A 17,596-nucleotide genomic window follows, 5' to 3' on the forward strand; every position below is an offset into this window, starting at 1 on the left:
CTGAAAGGACTGACTTTACAGTAATAAAGTGTTTTTTCATTGCCTTTTTACATAAAGCATTTTTTTTAACTTTTCAAAGGCATTAGAAGTTTAAAAAAAAAAAAGACACAAAAAAAAAATTAACAAAAATATTTTTGGTACAAAAAGCTAATTAACAACTCTTTTTAAATTTATTTAACCACCATTATATAATACTGGTTAAATTTATATTTTATATATATATATATATATATATATATATATATATATATATATATATATATAAAATTTAACCAGCATTATATATAATGCTGGTTAAATAAATTTAAAAAGAGTTGTTAATTAGCTTTTTGTACCAAAAATATTTTTGTTAATTTTTTTGTAGCTTTTTTTTGTAGCTTATATATATATATATATATATATATGAATATTTTTTGCCATATCAATCATCACATTACAGTTTTATTATATAACCTAAAAAGTTCATTTACAATTAATAATGTGGACAAAATAACAACCAGGATGATTGAAAGACTGCTCTCTGATCGAGCTGAATGAGAATCCGGGGTCAAAAACAGGTCTGGACAGCTTGGATAAGGAACTGAGACCATTAGAGGCAAAAGTTCCCTGTAAAGTGTCTCAACTCTGCTTGAACCTCATCAGCAATTCCGACCAGGACACATTTTCAGCCGTTCTGGAACAATGCTGATTTATTCATGATGTATCCCGCTGCTAAAATGAGATTCTGTATAAAGACCTTACTAATAATAAATAGACTCGGGGCTAAAAGTCCTAGGACACTGCAACAGCAGCTTGAGTTCAGAAAGCAGGCTCTGTCCCAAATGTGACTGTTATACACAGAGCTGTGTGAGAGATAAGACAGTTCACATGCTGTCCACGAGACAAACTGAAGCCTCGAATTGTTTTCTTTGTTAAAGTCTGGACTCCATGCTGGAGGGGTTTTTTTTGTTTTGTTTTTTCAGATCCCAGAGCAAATTCACCAACAGAAAACTTGCAGATCAGAGCTCGATCCACTTCAGTTCTTCAGAGTGGCAGATATTTTGAGTCGCACCTCACACATGAAAGCGTTCATGAGGTCCAGTGCTGCTTCCCGGGCTATTCGAGCTATCAGCTGCCCCCCAGGACCAATCACCATTTTCTGTTTAAAATGATCAGCGAGAAAGAGAAAAGAGAGTGTGAGTAGGAAAAAAAAATCTGTAAGTTCACAAAGCTATCTATAGCTATAGGGCAATCCTATTAAGGCAGTAATCCATTTCAGCAAGCACACTTTTACTGATTTTATCTAGTTAAAAATGCATAGCTAAAGCAGGAATATTAAATATTTAAATACGAGGGTAAGTCAAATGAAAACCTTAAAAGTGGGATATAAATTAGAATTGAACAAACTTTTTTCTAAAAGAATCCGGGATGCCTTAAAATCGCTGGAACACTTGTACTGAACAAAATTGAGATTATGTAGAAAAATTATAAAATGGGGACTTGTTTGACAATGATTTGCAAAAAATCAGTGAATGAGTGATTTTATCCCATCGTTTTCACTCTATTAGACCTCATCTGGTGTTTGGTTATAATTAAAGTCAAACCTACAAACATGAGAGATTAAAGTAAAGGCAGTGGCCTTGAAATTTTAACTGAAGGAGTTGGATAAAATTAGATAGGTGCTGCGTCCTAATTCTCCTACTATCCGTCCTAAACAGTATCCGAGATTACAATTAGTGTGTTCCCAAATCGTAGTATGTTGAAATTAATATCCCAAAGGTTCCCGGATGGTCTACTATCTCCGGTAGATGTTTGAAGTGTGGATCCGTGGACACGTTTTCAGCTAATATTGCCCACAACTCCTTGCACGAGGGAGGAGCTTTGTGAGGGTGTTTTTTTTGTTTTTTTTAAGAGGACCCATTTTAGAGAGGTGTAAATGAAACGTGGAAAAATAAATCAAGGGAATGGTAAATGAAATGATATAGTAGAAATTATATAAGGAACGATGAATGAAAAAAAGCTGAAATGCAACGAGGAGTTTGTTTACAGTGACGGTGAGCGTAACAAGGCGACAACGTTCTCTTCCGTTACATGATGCACATACAAAACTATGTGCATTTTCTTTGCAAAAAGAGTATTTACTTTTAATGCATAGTATAAGTATGTGAATTGGGACGCAGCAAGGGAAACCCTGCTTGCTAGTTAATGGACATTACACTAGCGGTCAGCTTGTAAGTAAGGAGTAAATCACGGCACAGCATGCTGCTATAGGCAAATAATCTACGACATGATGCGGCTGTTACAATCCTGAAGTTTCCATTTTCAATAACAGTACTTCCCAATATGTTTTATTCCTTTTCTACCACAGCAATTTGAAATGAAAAAAAAACACCACATCATATTTTTTTCCCCACGTTTGTAATTACATCTAATCTTATGGAACATCCAGAGCCAAATTCCTGTTACAACAGCTACAAACACTAAGTACTTCCTTCAACAGCCGAGAAATGGGAAAGTACAAACTCATTTGTTGCAATGATTCTCCTCTGATGCGGACACTGGAGACTCCTTCCATAAATATCATAACATCTCCTTACAGAAAGCTTCACCATCGTATCAACAACTACACATCTTTGTTTAAATGAAAACACAGTCTAAGGATATGTTTATTCCTAGGCAGTGAATGAGCTGTTACTATAGCAACGTTAACGTAAGAACGAGTGCTTGATGATGACTAATATAAACCTTTCTGGCCAATCAGACTTGAGAATTGAACAGCATTGTGGTATAAAGTCAATTATTTCAAGGTTTAAAAGTGTGCTATTGTCAAAACATTGCTATTGAAAACATTTCTTTTTGTAGAAGTTGCTACAATGTTTTCTGTGTGTCGTGTCCTTCCTTCCTTCCTTCTACACAGTGGACCGTGTGACTGTATTTTTGTAGCCAATTTAATGTAAACTGGCAGGCATAATGGAGCGAGCAATTATTTGATATTCACAGAACAGCACTTGCCATAAGCTTAGAGTCCAGTGCAGATTAAATTCAAAAGGCTGACTGCTTACATTACAGCCTCCTCCTCCATGAGGAGATTTTTGTAAAGTGGGCACACGATACACAAAAGCAAGACTAGTTATGAAAATATGACACTATAAAAGACTTGAGTTCACTGATCGTGGAAAATGTAACCATTCTCCAGGTGTTTATTCAAACTGAAGTACATTTTAAACCTTGAAACTTTCACACAGTTTTTTTTTTTTTTTTAGACTTTCAAGCATCAGACAAAGGAAACTATGCCTTGAATTGAATTTCTCACCATGTGGCTGTCCTTTTTCACATGCAGTTTGACAGATATGTCCAAATTGCCGTCGGCGGCTTCCCTCCAGAGTTCAATGTACTGCAAGACACACAGCATAGAGATCGTTCCAGTAATAAGGAAACTCCACTGTACAGTGGGAACAAAATGCAGGGTATCTGTAGGTTGTTATTCTTTAAAAGCACTATAAAAGAAAAATTAAAACCACATTTAATAAAATGGTTTAAAAACACATATTAAATATTTAAATCTGCTAGTTTATAAAACTTAAAATACCAAAAAATCAGTGCTACCAAATCAAGACCGCCAAGGCTCCTTGGACAACTCCGGACATGTTTATTTTATTACAATGCACATTTATGTATTTGCTTTTGTAAATAATGTAGTACATTTATTATGGATATAGAACACATGAAGAACATTAATTATAAGCTTAATTATTCAAAAATATACAGCATTAAAATACATGAATTACTTAAAATGCAAAGCACTGTGTAAACTAACACATTGTGTGTTAAGATTGAATTAAACTTTATAAGGAATTTTATGGATAAAACATTTTAAAGAAACCATCTCTATAATAACCGCACATCCAGGGTCGGGGGTTCGAATCCCACCTGCGCCCTGTGTGTGTGGAGTTTGCATGTTCTCCCCGTGCTTCGGGGGTTTCCTCTGGGTACTCTGGTTTCCTTCCCTAGTCCAAAGACATGCGTTGTAGGCTGATTGGCAAAACTGTCCATAGTGTATGAATGGGTGTGTACATGTGTGTGATTGTGTCCTGTGACGGGTTGGCACCCTATCTAGGGTGACTCCCGTCTTGTGCCCTGAGTTCCCTGGGATAGGCTCCAGGCTCCCCCGCAACCCTGTGTAGGATAAGCGGTATGAAAAATGGATGGATGAATCCCTTTGCTCGGTCTTGGTTGTTTTGTTCAGACTCTCATCAAACATGACCAAAACACACCCTTTTTATTGCCCTGGGAAGTATTTTTATTTTTTTTTATGTACAGTGCAAAATTTAACCTGGTGATGTAGGCAGCACTGTCTCATCCACATGTGAAGGTCTTCATGAGCTCAGAGTCAGGAAACATTGCTTTAAAAACGGAGTCAACTTCGTCAGAAGTGTACGAGTGATGATTCGTCACTGTCCGGTAATATCCAGATAACCTTCGCTTACTGATCGAATGTCTAATGATTGCAGGCTGGAAGTTGTTACTTGTACACGAACAGTTTCAGTAGTAACAGTGCGAGCTGGGTTGGCAAACTGCAACCAGTAGGATTTTGCTTGCACATACTGCTCGTGCTTTTCCGCTTGTATGTGCGATTCCATGGCCTTAACACTCAGAGCCGAGTTTAAAGCATTTCTTACAAATGCTATAGCGAGCTTCCAAATCATTTCCCAGTACTGGTTTTACCCGATCCGAGAGCTGATCATTTTCGAGCCACTTGCTGTTAAATTTACACTTCCCCATTACTTCCTGTCCACCACCCTGTTCCAGTTACCGTAATTATCACCAACCAATCAAAAACAAATTGGCTGTTTCAAGCGTCTCCTCGGATCGCACTCTAAAATTAAACACCTCCACAAACTATTTTAAGCCTTCCCACTCTACTATTTACTTTTTATAGCATTCAATGTGTTGAATTTAATGCTTTGTCCAGACTTTTCAAGCACCCACAGGTACCCTGAAAATGGTTGTTCAAAAGGTCCTTTCTTTTTTGCTGAAGGTTTTCTTTAACGCTTTAAAAGCAAAGGAAAGAAAGAATGGAGGAGGAGAGGAACTGAAGAAACACAGTGAGTGCGTGTGGGTTTCTCATGTGAGCTCTACCTGGGTCACTGTGTAAGGCACCTCCTGAGGAAGATACTCCAGTAGTTTCTCTCGGATGGTGTTGGTACAGATGTCCTCTGGGCTCTGATCGGTGAGTACGGCACTGTGGTACTGCCACGGACCTGGCTTCGCCTCCACCATCAGATAACTCTGTCAAATCCAGTCACATTTATATAATGAGCACATTCCTATTAATAGTAGGGTGATATGACTCTAAAGTATCAATACTGCGATAAATGATGTCACGATACACTTTTCTGTGTATGTCGTGGGTATTGTCATATTCTTTTATTAACATGACAAAAATAAAACTGTAAATCAAAAAAGTACCATTTTTAACAAAATGTATTAATAATAAACAAATTTATGTTTTAGTTTCTTGAAATGCAACACTATTGCCAGTTTGTGAGCAACATAAGCACATATATTCACATAGGAGTAATATTTTTTTTTTGGCCGGGGGGGGGGGGGGGGGGTTTGACAATTATCGGGCATCTAGTAGTTCTTCATACTTCATGAGATCCCAGGCAGCTTGGCAATCTGCATGAATGGAGCCTGCTTTTTATTGTTGTTATTATTTCCGGATGAATGATAAGGGAATAAAGTAATTCTGCAGATGATATGAGGTGCTGTAAACACTGACAGTTTTTGTTACTGGTTGTTACTGGTCCCGGATCATCTCTGCATCTTCCCCAGCATGGAAGATCATAACAGTGTTTTAATGACCAAAAAGTGGGGGGAAAAATAAACAAACAAACAAAAAAAACATGATTATGGAAATAACTTGGGCGGTATGATAAAGAGGAAAAACTCTAGGCTCCAAGGTTACACACACACACACACACACACACACACACACACACACACGAGTCCCTCAATGGGATTTCTTTTAGTAATATCTCCACAAGCAGTGCAGCTATTAGTTTAATTACACGCTCAGATAGTGATGTTGCAGCATTCCTACTTTTTACATCAAGCAGATTGTAAGTACTTTCTCTTATATAAGTACAATCTAATCAATTAACTGAGTAGTGCTGACAAACAGCACTACTAAACATAAATTCCACTGTTCCTTTTTAACCTGCCACTCTTTTGATTCAGACAGAATCTTTTTTCCTTATATACACAGATATAGTATAACGAAACCTGATTAACAGTATACATTGCCGAATAACCTGATTATCATCAATCTTAAATTTCCTGAAATCAGATAAAGACCCTGGGATTATTACGATCAGGTTATTTACAATCAGTTGTACCTCACAAGGTCCGATGAGATGTTTAGATGCGATGAATACTTTAATAATTTGGTAACTGCCAACATCAGTAATGATCAGAGTATTAGGCCGTAACAAAAATGATGCTACTTCTATGAAACTAAACCAGCCCATTATCACCTAAATTACCTAAGATACCTTTGAAATAGTTAATCGCAATTTTAGGAATCGTGATCATTTTTTTATCTTGAGCTTGTGTGTAAATGTCAATTGTTCAGCCAACGGTGACTATGACATGATGAATCCTCACCATGATCTTTTATCTTTTACACAATCATACGAACCAGGTCAAGTATGTTGTTATTTGTTAAAAAAATCTATATGTTGTCTACCTTCAGCGTCTGCACATCCTCGCCGTCTGTAGCACACATCATGAAGACATCCTTGAAGTGTGGCCATCCTTTACGGCTCTTCAGGGCCCTCAGCTGCTCTCTGTCCGGGCCTTTTAGAAGCTGATTTTCTGGATTTGTCACGTGCTCTTCTCCGTTCTGCAGACCTGCAGTCTTTTCCGTTTGCTTCTCTTGCGTTTCCTTCTGGAACGGCTTCACTAAACTGCGCACTTTCAGCCTCTTGCCGTTCACGATACCCTCCGTCAGTTCTTCGGTAATGTCCAGCAGCAAGGGTTTGCTCTTCAGGAGGTCCACCTGTACGTGTGTGAGACATGCCCGAGCATAACATAACAGCTAGGTTTTTTTTTTGTGACAAGACTAAATTCATCCTGATGCTCTAGTAGAACTGTTGCTGTAATTATAAAGACTGTCCTGTACTCATTCCAGGACTCTTCTTCACTATAAGCTCATACTGAACATCCTTTCCTTAAGGATGTCTAAGGTCGTCTGGGAAAACCCATCAGATGTCAGTTAAAAAAAAAAAAAAGGTTTTGACAAGTGTTTTCAGGTTTTGACCAGTGTTTTTTTTTCTGGCAGTAAAATACTTTGACATCTCTACTTTACAAAAACAAACATTTCACTGAAATGGCGCTGAGTATATTTATATGTGAATACATTTTAAAATGTAATGGTGAGCCAGCTGCATCAATGAGGTTACCTTATTGAGAACGAGGACAGCAGGAATGTGTGCGTTCATGGCCAGACCCTTCAGCACCTCAAAGTCCAGCCTACTACGCGTCCACTTGTCTGAGACATCTACCAACACCACCACTGCAGGATGAAGCAGATATAAGGACTATTTATGATACATATGTCAGGGGTCTGTAAGAGACATTTGGATCAACATGTGAAAATGTGAAAATGCTATAAATGGAATCTGGTCTATCTCTGTAATAGACTGTTCTTGTGAAGATCGTCTGCCATTTCAGCATTTTAGTAGCACTTTAAAGGTCACCTTAAGAAACCTAAAAATCTGTTTCACAGATCTGTCTCTCACTCTCTCTTTTTTTTTTTTAAAGATCATAGCGATTTCAGTCCACCAAGTAAGTAAGAATACTACACCTGGGCGCATGGTGGTATAGGAACATAAAGCCGAGCAACTATCATTATTTTCCTATAACAAGCGTTTTGTTCCCCTTATATCACAGCAATCTATCAACAATGACAATTCATTAAAGAATGCCACATCATCCTCTTTTTTATTTATTTATTTTTTTAAAATATCAGTTTATAGTTATGTTTATTGTTGTGGAACGCCCACAAAACAGGCTAGTTAATTTTACCACTTACGTTTTAGCAGATTTTTTTTTTTTTTTTTTTTTTTTTTTTTTTAAAAAGTCGTTCCCTAACCAGCTTCTCTTTTTTCCCCCCTCTTCAATTTAATAAGGCAAATAAACGCACCCTGTTATGCCACTAAGAATCCACACAACACTACATCCTGAAGAGATTCCCGTGTTCTGACCTTTACAACGTTAGTAGAATTCAGATGTTACCTAGATCAGCCTGTCGTAATGATTTCAGTGGATCCACAAGAAAGGTCTTTTCCAGCTGATGTCTGTAAGCAACAGAAATGAGATGGGGGTGTTATTAGTGCAACACAATTGCGCTGAAAAGAAATATACAGTGAAATTGTTCTGTAAGGTCTAATTAGGAAGCACAGTCAACTCCAGAATAAAAACCACAAACAATATCCACATTTCCAATTAAAGACACTGCTTAGTTACAACAATATTACTCGCATAAGAAACCTTTCCTAAATAAGAGCATTTCTCAAAATCATACCGTTTATTATAGGCACCCCTAAAGAATACTTAAAATGAGTACAAACAAACGTTCAAACCTGCTCTCAGTTAACAGAAACCCTACTGTTTCACACAAGAAGAATCACTTCGTCATATTCACCTTTCTTTCAACATAATATAGTTTGAGGGTGCCAATACTTTCCCCGATCTAATTCGAAAGCATTAAAATGTACCTTTTAGCTTTAGACGGAGTAGTGAGACCAGGCGTATCCAGCAGAATCTGATATTTTAAAAAGACGACAAATACATGATTTTCCTATTTGTTTTGTAATGACATAACACACAATCTTTATTCAAGACAATGTGCAACAGAAATCATCAAATTAAGGTTGAGAGGAATGAATTGTGAAAATGTGTGTGTATGGTTTTTTTTTAAACAACACAATCACTTACAATTTGAGTATTGTCCTCTGTGATCACCCCAAGTGCACGAGATCTTGTAGTATGCACTTTTTGGGACGTTGCAAACAGCTATTTTAAAGGGACAAAACATGAGAATGTTTCATAACCAACAAAAACCATTGCATCAAGCACTTAGTTAAAAATTATATAAACTGTACCTTTTTGCCCAGGAGCTGGTTGGTCAGAGTTGATTTCCCTGCATTTGGAGCACCGATTATAGCTACTCTTAAAACCTTTGGATTTTCTGGTTGATCTGGATCTTTCAGCATCAAGGAAAAATGTTCAACTAAAAAAAGACAGAATAAAGATAAAAAATCAAATATATATAGATGGATGGATGGATATGTAATGGGATAATAGATGGATGGATGACATGTAATGAAATAATGGACTGGTGGATGGACTGATCAAAATCATATGTAATGGGATAATATATAGATGGATTAATAACGTAATAGGATAGTGGATGGATGAATACGTAATAGGATGATGGATGGATGGACGGATAAATGAAAATGTAACAGGATGATTGATGAATATGTAATGGGATAATGGATGAAATAGTATAATGGGTGGATGGATTGATTAATGAATGTGTAATAGGAAAATATATGGATGGATGGATGAATTTAATATGTAATAGGATAATGGATGGATGAATCTGTAATAGGATAATGGATGGATGGATGAATTTAATATGTAATAGGATAATGGATGGATGGATGAATTTAATATGTATTAGGATAATGGATGGATGGATGAATTTAATATGTAATAGGATAATGGATGGATAGATGGCTGGATGAATTTAATATGTAATAGGATAATGGATGGATGGATGAATTTAATATGTAATAGGATAATGGATGGATAGATGGCTGGATGAATTTAATATGTAATAGGATAATGGATGGATGAATATGTAATAGGATAATGGATGGATGGATGAATTTAATATGTAATAGGATAATGGATGGATGAATATGTAATAGGATGATGGATGGCTGGATGAATTTAATATGTAATAGGATAATGGATGGATGAATGTGTAATAGGATAATGGATGGATGAATATGTAATAGGATGATGGATGGATGGATGAATTTAATATGTAATAGGATAATGGATGGATGAATATGTAATAGGATGATGGATGGCTGGATGAATTTAATATGTAATAGGATAATGGATGGATGAATGTGTAATAGGATAATGGATGGATGAATATGTAATAGGATGATGGATGGATGGATGAATTTAATATGTAATAGGATAATGGATGGATGAATATGTAATAGGATGATGGATGGATGGATGAATTTAATATGTAATAGGATAATGGATGGATGAATATGTAATAGGATAATGGATGGATGAATGTGTAATAGGATAATGGATGGATGAATATGTAATAGGATGATGGATGGATGGATGAATTTAATATGTAATAGGATAATGGATGGATGAATATGTAATAGGATGATGGATGGATGGATGAATTTAATATGTAATAGGATAATGGATGGATGAATATGTAATAGGATGATGGATGGATGGATGAATTTAATATGTAATAGGATAATGGATGGATGGATGAATTTAATATGTAATAGGATAATGGATGGATGAATGTGTAATAGGATAATGGATGGATGAATATGTAATAGGATGATGGATGGATGGATGAATTTAATATGTAATAGGATAATGGATGGATGAATATGTAATAGGATAATGGATGGATGAATATGTAATAGGATGATGGATGGATGGATGAATTTAATATGTAATAGGATAATGGATGGATAGATGGCTGGATGAATTTAATATGTAATAGGATAATGGATGGATAGATGGCTGGATGAATTTAATATGTAATAGGATAATGGATGGATAGATGGCTGGATGAATTTAATATGTAATAGGATAATGGATGGATAGATGGCTGGATGAATTTAATATGTAATAGGATAATGGATGGATGAATGTGTAATAGGATAATGGATGGATAGATGGCTGGATGAATTTAATATGTAATAGGATAATGGATGGATGAATATGTAATAGGATAATGGATGGATGGATGAATTTAATATGTAATAGGATAATGGATGGATAGATGGCTGGATGAATTTAATATGTAATAGGATAATGGATGACCAGATGGATGGATGAATTATAGAATATTTATACTGCATTCACAAAAGGAGATTTTTTTTTTCATTACCTATATAATACATTTATCATCTTAACACACTATTTAACCATGTTGTTACTTGATGAGGCAACATCTACGACACTTCAGATTTAAATTACTTCTTAAGGGGACGCAAACATTTGCACTCAACTGTTATACTACGGTGCTTGAGACCACCATGGTGGAAAACATCGAACAGAATGCAGTGTGATTTAAGTGAAATCCAACTTTATGGCCATATTACTGTCAGTCTTTGACAGATCCATGCAAGTGAGACCAAACGCCGTTTTTTTTTGTCAACTGTCAACGGCAGACTGGGGCTCAGGATTACCTCTATCCAGTGGAACAGCAGCATGAGCAGGGGAGCCTGCAGGATTCTCAGCAAAGCCGAGTGTACGTTCTTGCAGCAGTCTCTCCAGAAACGCCTCGGTGGAGATGAAACAGGTGGGAACAAAGCGAAACGCAGCGTTCCTCACCGCACAGCCATGATGAGCTGAAGAAGAGGAGAATTACAGAGATTTCAGAAACCTATCATTTAACTCAAACAACTGTTATGTGGAATTGTATAGTGCCATTCACTATGAAACTGTACCACAAAAAAAAAACAGAAAAGGCAAGCATAAATAAAGAGAGACACTGAAAGGCACAAATATATATAAGCAATATACAGAATATTATGTCAGTTATGAGAAATACCATACAAAATAATTGAGCAATAAAACAGCAAGCAGAAAAGTGAATATCCAGTTCCACAACGACAGTTTAGAGTCCAAACGTTCCCTGCGTCCAAACTGCCATACTTATACTATGTACTAAAAGTATGTACTCTTTTTATGAAGAAAAAGTACTCTCTTTTGAGTGTGTATTAAAAGAGTATGCAAGTACTGGGACATACTAACACGTCGTGTAGCGGAAGGGAACCCGGATGAGAACACAGTCACTGTAAACAAACTCCTCGTTGCATTTCCACTTTTCTTCACTCGTTGTTCCTTATATAACGTATACTATATCATTTTACTGATCATTCCCTTCGTTTATTATTCCACATTTCATTTACACCTCTCTAAAAATGCATCCGTGAATTCGGCAAAGCAAACCATCACAAAACTCCTCCTCCATCGCGCAAGGAGTTGCGGGGAATATGAGCTGAAAAAATGTCCACGGATCCACACTTTGAAAATCTACTGGAAATAGCCGACCATACTCATTTCATGGGATACTCATTTCAACATACTACGATTTGGGAACACACTAATTCTCATCTCAGATACTATTTAGTACGGATACTATGCCAAGTAGGACGCAGGGAATGTATGCTAAAGGGTACACATTACCCATAATGCACTTTGATGTTTGTTAGGAATAGGAGGTATGGCAACAAATACAGCATGGAACTAACATTAGCACGTTTTGTCTCATAATTAAGTCATTACCTGATATAACAGCAAGCTGCTACTCTAATTCCACATATACGGTGGGATGTTATAAACCATTTTAAGATGAAAATACTAAATCAGGGGATTTTGTGCACTTTAAATGTTTACTGTAATGTATCTAAACACAATCCCTTTTTTTTGCACTTAAATGAGTTTGCACTTACGGATATGGAACTGTTCTAACAGGAAAAGCAGATTAATGATAAATTACCTAACAAAAGTTCCTCTTTGAAAGAGATGAAAGTGCTACATACATGAGTATAAATGAAATGAAGCATGTAAGATCAGGATTTTGCCTTTGCCAGATAACCAAAAGGACAGAAAGGAATGCCAAGGGATTTTTATTTTTAAATGAAGCAATTCCAATGTGAACCAATCTGAACATGGGCAGCAGTAGCCCAGTGGTTAGGACGTTGTGGACGTCTGATTGGAAAGTTGCAAGTTGAAATCCCAGCCCTGTCAATGTGTCACTCACTGCTGGGCTTTTGAGCAAAGCCCTTAACCCTCAACTGTTCGGTTGTATAAATGAAGAAAATGTAAGTTGCTCTTTATAAGGGCGTCAACAAAATGCCAAAATTAATGGTTTTTTTTTTTTCCTTAATAAATCTGTAAATGGCAAATAATACCCTGCTGTGGAAAAAAACCCAACCCAGAAACCATCAGAAAAATGTTAATAGTTTTAATGGGAATTGTACTGGTTTTAATGGAAACAGTAATAGTCCCTGTGAGTCTCTACTAGAATTTATTGCCTTCGACTGATGGCATATTATGTCTAGTGGACACCATTCAGAACCAATAATGGTTTTAATGGTTAGCTGATGGTTTGTAATGGACACCATTAGACTTTATGCCATGGTTTATATTGTTTTCTTTTCTTTTCCAACAGAGTACACTAATATAACTATAGTGTTGCAGGATTATACACTACAGAGTTGTCCAGTTGATAATTCCAGTGCTGTTAGTGTGTTAGTGTGTTAGTGTGTACACACCTGTCCTTAGACGCAGTGGCGCAGTTTCCACTGATGCCGCGAGACTAGAAAAGCGCAAAGTCCTGCACAAAAGCGACTCGCACATGCGCAGAGCCATGTTTTTACAACCGCCCTCTGTTTTCAGACACGAAAAAATGTTTGTAAGCTATGTACATGGAAACACATTACACAAGCAAGATGATTAGGCTGTGTAACTTTGCGTACACATGCACACAGGGCGCAGCCATGATGCTTCTGTCAAAGAGCGCGCAAAGAGGAACCGGAAACTAAGCACAGCTTAATGCGCATGCGCCACCTAGTGGACAAGTGGAATTAAAGTCAAGTCGTATCATATTATATCATGGCACAATTACTGCGTATAAACATTTCTGTTACATCCTGCACGGGCCCATATATACTATTTAAGAATCCATACTGTGTTTTTTTTTTTTGTAGTTTGTCCATTTCGCAATGTTACAAAGTTAATGACTAAATAATATAGGCTTTTACATGATGGGTGTTCAATTGGGTGTTTCAGGGCAACAATTCCGACCCTTTAAGTTAAAAAAAACAAAACAAAAAAAAAACCTCTGTCTTATAGCATAGAAAAAGGATCCTGAGTATACATTTGCAAGCCGTCAGTGGCATGCATATTGCAAAACAAAAATCTTTCATGACTGAAAACGGTTCTGATTGACATATTTTGCAATTTAGCATTCATTCACCTTCTTTATCCTGGTCAGTGTCCAGAGGCTATCCCAGGAACACTCGATGTGAGTCAGGAATACATGCTGAATTGGACAGCAGCACATCGGGCACCATGCACACACACAGACACACACACACATAGTACACACCTAGGAGCAAATTAGCAAAGCTATGACACCTAGCATGTTTTGGGGAGATGGGAGGAAACTGGAGAACCCAGAAGAACCTACGTAGAAATTTCACACAGACAGTAAAATGAGCTCAGTAGCTGTGAGGCTGTGAGCAACGCATCCATGTGCAATTAAAACAAATGCAAAAACAATGTTAACCAAAATAAGGTTTTGTCATGACCACTCTTCATATGTATATATACTCTTAGATCCACTGTTCTACTTTTTTCTTTTGCCTATTTGTTTGCTTGCTTTGCTTGGAGTCTCTACTTTGTTGCTGTAGACTCTCCATTATGTGAGATGACAGATTGCAAGCCGCCTGATATCCTTCATCCTTCCCACTGAAGGTATGTATTCCACACTGTGTATGAGGTTTATGATGGCTAGAAGGAAAGCACATCTGCTCTCCCTGACTATGGTATACATACATCAACAAGATCAAAACAAAAACAATTCATCACATGATCCTTTTTTGTCACACAGGAGTATGCGAGTGATGTGCGATCACATGTGAAATACATGTTAAAATGCATTTTAATATATGACCTGAAATTGCACATTTGAATTCAAGTAATACCATCTGAATAGTATGTGAATAATAAACCCACAGATTTCATGATAAATGAATCACTGGATGTGGGGGAATCACATGAAAATCAATTAATTATGGGTAAAAGTATTAAGTGAAAATAAATCAATTATGTAAAAAAAGATTACATGTAAAATGAATCATGCATAAAAAAATATTGTGGAAATGAATGGAAAATGTTTTAAAAATTATGTGAAAAAATTTTTATCTTATGGGTAAAAAAATCATATGTGAAAATTTTGTTTGAAAAAAATCATGTGGAAATAAAGAGTGGAAATATTGCATGAGAAAAAAACAAACTAATTATTTGAAAAAAAAGAAAAGAAAAAAAAGAAAGAAAGATAAGAAAATAACCAGTGAACAAAAAATCACGTGATAAATAGCTGAATTATTTAAAAAAAAGAAAGTGCGAATAAATAGTGAAAAAATTCACAGAAAATGAACCATGTAAAAAAATCACATGTATTTGAATCTTCATGAATCTTTTACAAATGATGTGAGAATAAATTAATAATTTCTTTAAAAATAATAATAATAATTTATAATGAAATTTAAAAAATTATATGCGAAAATTTATGAATTGTGAAAAATACTTAAATAAAATACAATTAAAATAATCATAATTAAAGCCACATGTACCAAATCTGAAAGGTCCACATATAAACACACACACACACACACACACACACACAATTTCTCCTCCCTAGAACTTTCTCCACATAGCCACTCCATACAAAAATAGCTTATGAATACAAAAATAGTTTTTTTTGGTGAACTTTTATTAACATTTTCAACACATTTCTCTCCCTCGCTCCTTCTCAAAAGCACTATATTAGGGGCCTGCATAATCATCTCATAGTTTTAAAACTATCTTTCAGAAAGAAAAGGAAAAAAGAAAAAAAAAAGGTCACAAATGCCATGGCATTTCTTGTAAAAAACAAACAAACAAAAAAACCCCTCTGACCCAGTAAAATTTGTTGTGGTTGTGTAAAGTAAAACTCTAGTATACTTTATGAGCCTTGTGCTAGGACAAAAAGCCTTTCCAGTAGAGAGTCACCAATATGAGTGTGATTTAGTGCATGCCTAGGCATTGGATCAAGGCAGGAAAAATGCTCGTCTTGACAAAAGAGAGCAGCAATTTGAGATGAACAATAGCTGGCTGAGCCCTGCAGTCCGTGCTGCCGCTGCTTCTGTTGCTGTTGGTGTCATTGTCATTTAGGAGCTGTGGGTGCACAGAAACTGCTGTCATGTCAGATATTTCAACAGACCTCTTCTCCTCTTCCCGGCTGCGAGAGACAAACACACACACACAATCTCTTTCTCTCTCTCACACACACACACATGCACACCCATCAGACTAGAAGCAACCTGCTGTTCCTGTGCCATTTTTCAACCTTGCTGCAGGGGAGGAGGAACAACAGAGTTGATGAAACGCCGAACGCCAGGGACAGGAGCGCAGGGCCTCAGACAGTGCATTCTCGCTCTGATCCATTACGCGTGATTGCTGCCCAGCGCACAAAGCCACACAGCTGGTACATCCTTTGTGGTGCCCTCATCAGCAAGCTTTTAGAGGGATAATTTAAAAAAAAAACACTCACAGGTCACATTTGGCTGCCCCGAATCTAAATTCCTGCTCTGATTGGTGAGAGAGAAAGTGGGCGAGGAGGAGGAGGAGGAGGAGGAGGACAAAAAAAAAAATTCATACTCAATCTAGAACTGCAATCAATATGACTTGTCTGTGAAGTGGATCGATAATACATCCCCACCAAAATCGTCAATCATGCCAGAGCTGGATATAAAAATCGTAATTAGGAACACCGTTCCTAAACATCCTGTATTGACATCTCCAAGGGCTGAAGAAAGACACCATTCTGCGTCATTAACTTTGTATTATTGCCTGATGGAGCCAACTGCTGAGTACTTCCCCTCTGCTTGACTATAAGTTGTCCTTTTTTTGCTGAACTAGGATCAGTTTCCTGAACTGTACTTCCTTTAATCGTTAACACTGGTCTGGAATTCTGATATCTGATTAAAGTAAAGGACAACTTGAAAAGGTCAAAGGGTGTTTGTTTAACTTGATGGATCACAAAGCTGTGAATGATACATGTCGTCATGCATCAGTGATGGACATGAATTTGGATTTATTGTCAGTGAATAGATCAACAGCAGACTGCAAAACTATCAAGCCGATGCTGACGCGAAAATGGCAAGGATGGATTCTTCAGTCAATGAGAGAATACAAGCCATCAATTGAAAAGTATTGATTTCTATATGAGGCAATGTTTAACCATGACGGAGACACATCACTTTACATCATGTACCACTGGCAGCAGAACACATTAGAAAGCCAAATGCATTTTCACACATGCTTTCACCAAGTTACATTCATTTGCTCTGTGAGTCAGAATTTTTTTTTTTTTTGTCAGTGCCACCTAGACAGCAGGTGTGGGCATGTAATGAGCCAATTTATCTTAGCTGTCACAGAAATGTTAGACTCTGGCCAAAGATTCAGGCTCCACAATTGAGCTCTCTATCAAATC

At 36.7% G+C, this 17,596-nt stretch overlaps 1 protein-coding gene across 1 annotated transcript; it reads right to left on the reverse strand.

Annotated features, from left to right (window-relative positions):
- Positions 1-417: 417 nt before the first annotated feature.
- Positions 418-17,285, reverse strand: eral1 (Era-like 12S mitochondrial rRNA chaperone 1). The gene is made up of 11 exons (XM_053618457.1): positions 13,611-17,285; positions 11,517-11,678; positions 9,147-9,274; positions 8,980-9,057; positions 8,760-8,806; positions 8,278-8,339; positions 7,443-7,555; positions 6,728-7,039; positions 5,119-5,268; positions 3,293-3,373; positions 418-1,138 (listed from the first exon to the last, which is right to left on the reverse strand). Exons 1-11 carry the CDS (start codon positions 13,705-13,707, stop codon positions 1,016-1,018), a joined length of 1,353 nt encoding a protein of 450 aa, XP_053474432.1. The 5' UTR covers positions 13,708-17,285; the 3' UTR covers positions 418-1,015.
- Between the last annotated feature and the right edge of the window lie 311 nt (positions 17,286-17,596).

This window comes from Ictalurus furcatus, chromosome 28 (assembly GCF_023375685.1).
Source record: "Ictalurus furcatus strain D&B chromosome 28, Billie_1.0, whole genome shotgun sequence".
Classification (NCBI taxonomy): Eukaryota; Metazoa; Chordata; class Actinopteri; order Siluriformes; family Ictaluridae; genus Ictalurus; species Ictalurus furcatus.

Coding starts and splice junctions, on each gene's coding strand:
- eral1 (XM_053618457.1), bottom strand. CDS start 13,707: ATGGCTCTGCGCATGTGCGAGTCGCTTTTGTGCAGGACTTTGCGCTTT. Junction 7,040..7,442: donor CTGTCCTCGTTCTCAATAAG/GTAACCTCATTG, acceptor ACACACGTACAG/GTGGACCTCCTGAAGAGCAA. Junction 3,374..5,118: donor TGCCTTACACAGTGACCCAG/GTAGAGCTCACA, acceptor TGTGTCTTGCAG/TACATTGAACTCTGGAGGGA.